The sequence below is a fragment of the Cynoglossus semilaevis genome, chromosome 18, assembly GCF_000523025.1.
Source record: "Cynoglossus semilaevis isolate Cse_v1.0 chromosome 18, Cse_v1.0, whole genome shotgun sequence".
NCBI lineage: Eukaryota > Metazoa > Chordata > Actinopteri > Pleuronectiformes > Cynoglossidae > Cynoglossus > Cynoglossus semilaevis.
Genome location: NC_024324.1, coordinates 14,174,001 through 14,180,000, shown reverse-complemented (window position 1 = coordinate 14,180,000; position 6,000 = coordinate 14,174,001). Strand labels below are relative to the sequence as shown.

At 43.0% G+C, this 6,000-nt stretch overlaps 1 protein-coding gene across 1 annotated transcript in view; it reads right to left on the bottom strand.

Annotated features, from left to right (window-relative positions):
- fhod3a (formin homology 2 domain containing 3a) overlaps nt 1-6,000 on the bottom strand; it is a 33,975-nt gene that overhangs the window by 23,966 nt on the left and 4,009 nt on the right. Inside the window, exons 6-7 of the mRNA XM_025065156.1 lie at nt 4,470-4,742; nt 5-62 (exon numbers count right to left, since the gene is read on the bottom strand). Of these exons, the coding sequence (XP_024920924.1) occupies nt 5-62; nt 4,470-4,634 (223 nt within the window). The 5' untranslated portion in view covers nt 4,635-4,742. The remainder of the gene's footprint in view (nt 1-4; nt 63-4,469; nt 4,743-6,000) is intronic.

Sequence of the window (6,000 nt, the reverse complement as noted above, 5' to 3'; positions counted from 1 at the left end):
AGGGACGACTCCAGGTCCAGATAGGTGCCATTGTGAGACAGCTGTAGTGCACAGTCATCGAGCTGTGAAAAGTGAGAAATAAAAAAAAATAAAAATTTACTATCATTTATAATATTTAACTTGTCAAACGAAATGGGATTTTCACCGAATCGTACTTAATGGGAACCAAGTGTGGCCTACTTATCGCCACCTACGTGCTGTATCTTAGGTCGGTGGAAAAAGTGATTCCTAACTTGGATGTTCCGGGTGGCATGTGAAACCAGACATTGGTGTTTTCCAACGGTGCTACACTATATCTTACTTCGTTTCACACCCTGTCTTGAAAACCATTTTGAGCCCATAAAACAAAACCGGTTTACGGGGGCGAGGGGGTTTGAACACGACTGCCTACAGTGGTCTGTGTAAAAGGGGTGAGAGAGAGAGGGAGGAAGGGAGGGAGGGGAACCACATGCAGCGTGGCTCTGCTTTCACCATCACAAAGCTGTTAAGAGAATTAACTACCAGAGACAGAGCCATAAAGCCTGTAGAACATGAAACTAAATCCAGAGGGAGAGAGCGGAGAAAGAGAGATTTCACTACATTTAGGTCCCAGCTGTGAGGAATACGGCGCTGAAACGCTGTACGAAAGGAATATAATATGAAGCACATGGAAGTCGCTGCACGTTTCAGATCCGATCAGTCATCCCCACGTCATTTCAACATTACATTTATGCTCCCTATATGTTGTCCGTTTGGTTTATCGCCACTAAAAAAAAAAACCCAACGTATTTTGCACTAAATCCTTCCTGCAATCGTTCGACTTGAGTTATGACACTGCAGAGTGGCTTTGGTCAGAAGTGACCCACACTGCTGTGTAATAAGAGACCCTGCTGAGCTCAAGCACCAGGTGGATAGAAATATATCTGCGCACCGATGGCAGTGACGGTCATGGCCATATGGGTACGGTCACAACTCGACAGCAGGTGCAAGAGGGCTAACCCGCAAACCGCGAGCTAAATTCGGCGCGTTGTTTTTATTTTGCTTTGGTATTAATCGTCAAATAGAATCAGAGTCGTGGGCTAGAGTTAGCATTTAGCACCTCAGCCCAATGCCCTCCTCTGACCTCCCCGTGCTCCAGTTGCATGACAACACTCGCTGAGCAGCGGCGACCGTGGATCACATGACCCGCCGGTGCTCGCTGGCTGCCCCTCTTTCACTCGGAAACAGAGAGACGACCTGACGGGTGAACTCACAGCACAAATATAACCTTGCTAAATCTGCTAGGCTGTTAGGCATCTTGCCCAACATAGGAGCAGAGGGGCTGGGAGTCAGTGCTAGAGGGGCAATACTCAGACAGGACAGGGACAAGGGCAAAAAAAAAAAAGACTTTGCAGGAGTTACCCCTGCAGTATTGTCCGCTGATATCGACCAGTGCATTGTTTCCCAAAGACTGGGTCGTGACCCTGGGATGGGTCGCAAGAGATTTTTTTTGGGTCATCTTGCATCATGTTTCCCAGGAGTTTACGATTAATGTCTATTGACTCGGGTCGCGAAAGGTTTGGGAAAAAGTTTGGGAAACACCGGACTAGTGGACTAGCGAACTAGTGGACTATAAAAAATACTTCAAAATAGTTGAATGAATGAATGGTCTTCTATTAATCACAGAGTCAATATAACATATAAAAGTACAAATTACTGTAAAATAATAAAAAATAAAAAATATGAGAAGTACTTTATAGGTTTTCAAAGACAGCGACTAAGGTATGGAGGTATGCTAAGAAGAGAGGGATAAATATTGAGATATATGGAGTTGTCAAGCAGAAATGGAAGATGGAAAGTATCAGAGAAGTGTCATATATACTGTGTATATATATATATATATATATATATATATAGACATATATAAAAAAAAAAAGACGTCCTCTCTCTCTATTTGTTTTTTCTACCATTGTCAAGCAGAAATGGAAGATGGAAAGTATCAGAGAAGTGTCATATATACTGTGTATATATATATATATATAAATATATATATATATATATATAGACATATATGAAAAAAAGAAGACGTCATCTCTTCCTAATTGTTACTTCTCCTAAATCCAAGCTGCAGCTCTCTTTACATGATTGAATAAATATTATTTAAAAGTGTTAACATTATCCTAAGGCCAGCCGTCACATACTGGAGGTGTCTCTTTCACTAAACACTTGGATTGGGTAACAGGAGCAGTAACATAACAAAACACATCACACTGGACGGAGGCGGCTCCAGAACCAACCGCAGACTCTTCAGGAGTCGTGCCAGGCAAACAGCGAGTGGCTCTGCTCTCATTTAATCAAACTCTCCCAGAAGAGCGAGACCAAGTGGAGAAAAAGTCAGGGGCAGCCTGTGGGAGTAATTACCTCTACGTTAAAACAACACCGAGCCCGCTGGCGATCACAGCGGGCTCGGCAGTTAACGACGGCCCTTACGTAACCGAGATGATGGGATTTTAGGGACCTTGTCGCGTCGGCATCAGAGCCGAGGCGGATGGTAGATCTTTGAAGAGTCGGGAGAGGGCGTGTTCCGCGATGTCATTAAATCTTCCAGTGTTTGGTTTATTGGGATCCCTTTGGTAATGAAATAAAAGTGAAGCTGTGAAGTTTGGCCTTTGTTGTTTTGGTTTTTTTTGGAACAGGAGATTTGTTTTGCGTTGTGCCCTAAAAATTGTCAGTTATCATTTAGGAAGGTTTACTTGTCAAACTTTTTTTTTTTAATATCCTACTGTAAATCTGAACTTTAACAAGCTAGGCTGAACTCGCTCTAACCTCTTCTGGTCGATTTCGAAGGTCAAGGGGGAAAAAAAATCGCTTGTCCTCGAAAAAGAGAATCGAGCGACACTTCCTTGCGTAGCCGTTTGGGGAAAAAAAATGACACATCCCATAAAAACTGATGTGTTTACAAGTATTTTGAGGAGACTAATTGGTGCATGGTCAGAGAGGTGGAAGAGGAGGTGGAGGAAGAGGTCAGGAAAACCGCAGCACCCGGAGTGAGGAGAACAAAGTGTCGCAAGGATCCAGACTCCGGCCACAGGAATTCTGGGACAAGTGACCTATACTTTACATGCAGCCGGGGCAGACGTACACAGAGCTCCACCATCACAACATAATCATACACTAGGCTCTACTGAAGGAAGAGTACACAAGGGTTACAACAAGATGGATCTCAAAGCTGTATCCGAAAATGATAGTAGGAACTCAGCAGCATTTTCCCGATAATATAACGCCACTCCAGGCTTTTAAGCTCCATCGTTTGGATCGGGCGAATTTGAACAACAGTTCAGTTTCTTCCCTATAATCTTAGAGCAATATCTAGTTGTCGTCGCGCACATGCTCTTGCTCCTGATGTGAAACAAAAAATTCGCAAACACGAACGCGAGCTGTGCCATCTGTCGGCGTGTAGGTTGTAATCATAAGCTTCTCTCTGCTGCGGGCCATTTTTCATTTGTTTTGTGGTTTTTAAAGATGGGGCAGCGAAAGACCCAGTCAATGTGGAAAACCACTCCGCTTCGCTTGTCAGAAGGAAGAGCCAATGTCTGAAGTCTTTCCTTCTGTCTTAATTTAAACTTTTAACTCTGGGTACCGTGCCTACCAACATGTGGAGAATAGTTTTTTTCCCCTTCTTTTAAACAAGGATAAACACCAGAAATGAAGGAATATTTGGTCCCGTCAGACTTTCTCACACCCTTCATCATCCTATTATAGTATCTGTCATCAGGATCCTGTCCTGGTTTCTCAGCTTTAGGGCTGTCACCTGTTGAAAAATGACACGTCTCAGTGAGTGGAGCCTTTGTAACCACCTGCAACAAGTAACAGGGATGTGCAAAGAGCAATGCAGCGATGAGAGTTGGACATCCAGACACAAAACTCCTTGCTGGAAAGGTGACAAAGAAGGGAAAAAAAACAAAAATGGCACTCCGGGTAAAGACAATGTACTGTATATCATTTTGACAGCAAAACAATGAGCAGGTTCGATGCTGCTGTGAGGCTTCAAGATAAAACATTTGCAGCCCTGTGTCAGCCCTCAGGCCACAGAGCTGGTCACTTGTGCCTGCATGTGTTCTCAAAATAGCCCGTGAATGGTGTGTGTGGACGTTTATTTTCAGTAAGCCTGAAGAGAAAACACTCAGGCTGTTTATCTCCCCAAAGCTTTTGCAACATCCGCATTTAGCCAGCATAACACGAGTGAAAAAAAATCAAATATAAAAAATATATACATATATATATATATAATATATATTTTTATGTATTTTATATTACATAAATATATGTACATACAGTATATATATATATAGGACAACAAACTAATACCATATTTTAATTAATTGACTATATTGCCTAAGTGCACAACTATATGTGTGTTTTGACCTAAACTTTTTACAACTAGTTAGTTGTGACGTCATGGTAAAGCGCATCAATGTAAAAGTATAGGACCGGTTGTTTATCAATCCTACCTTGTGCGGGGCTTTCAGGAGCCGGTGGACTCCGGCTATCTGGTTGATGAGCGGGATGTCCTCTCTGAAGGTGTACAGCGGGGGTCTGGTCGGCTCCGGGAAGTTGGTGCTGTTAAACGGATCGGTGTCATCCAAAAACTGAACCCTGCACACAAACGTGGCCATGGTGCATCCATGCAAATGGCTCCTCTGACGGGATCGGCCCGGTATTCACGCAGCTGTACCAGCCAGCCCACTGCTATCCTCCTCCGACTGCTCTCTCTCTCTCCTGCCCTGGTAACGACAACAAACCCGGGTCGTTAAGCTGAGCGCGTCCTGTGCGCGCAGTCCGTTGTGCGCACTGCCCCTCTGTCTGCCTCCCACAGGAGCCGGGGTTGCAGCAGACAAGGATGGGTGAGTCAGTGGTCACCCGCTGCCCTTCTCGTCGCCCGGCTTTAGCAGTGATCCTCCTGGTCAGTGCCTCTGTGTTATTCTCGGAGAGGCAGGTGGCTGGTGATAATAATAAAGCGGAGGCTGCAGACGGACTCCAGCTCGGTGCTGGAGAGTGAAGGATCAGCGCAGCCTGGGACAGCCGGTCTAAATCCACCCCCCCAACCCCCATTTCTATTTCTCTCCTCGCCTTATCTGTCCCTCCTCCTCTCATATATCCAATGGCTTAGCGCTGGCTGCTTACATGAAATTGAACAGCGATTACTACTGGTAGAAAATTCATTCAATTCAAAGTCATCTTAATAAAAAACTAAATCGTTAGTTAAATGGTACTTTTGCAGGTTAAACGTAACTTTCAATTTCGTATAAAAGCCACTTGGTAAGACTGAAAAAAAAAACCCATGGAAACTGAGAAAATGTTTCTCTAAAGTGTACTGATAATGTAAAGTAAATTTAAAAAAAAAATCCTTTCCTATATTACAGTAGCCAAATAAAGATTACAAAGAATCATTTGGAGCGTATTACTGCCCTCTAGCGGCAAATATTTGAATTACAAATTCGAGAACTGCGCTTTGAAAGCCCAGTCGTGTGCAATACTGACATCTTTTGGAATTGAATCGCAGTACTGGTCTATTCTGGTAACCAAGGTCTGGATCACTCTGGTCCATGTGCTGCAGGTTTATTGATAAAGGTAGTGTTTGGACATTTTTAAAGTCATAAGTTTATAATGTAACTGCATTGGAAAAGATGAGCTGGATGCCTGAGAATTTATGAGCAACAATAAGCCTATGGGATTGCAATTTGTATGCGTGTTTTTATAATAATCAAAGTCACAAAGTAACATAGCATTTCTCTGGGAAGTTTTAACCAATAAAAATATGTAGTTCAGCAGTATTCATTCAGTTGCATTGTCACTTACAGGTCGTAAACTTTTACTACAGTGTTAAAAAAAAAAAAAAAGTCAGGGCTGAAAATTAACCTAGTGATGAGGCCATTACGGGTTAGCCTACTACACTAAATATACTAAATATACTCAATTCAGTTTGTTTTGTGAATGGGAAAAAACACTGACAAACACCTACACCGTATATACCAAAAATAT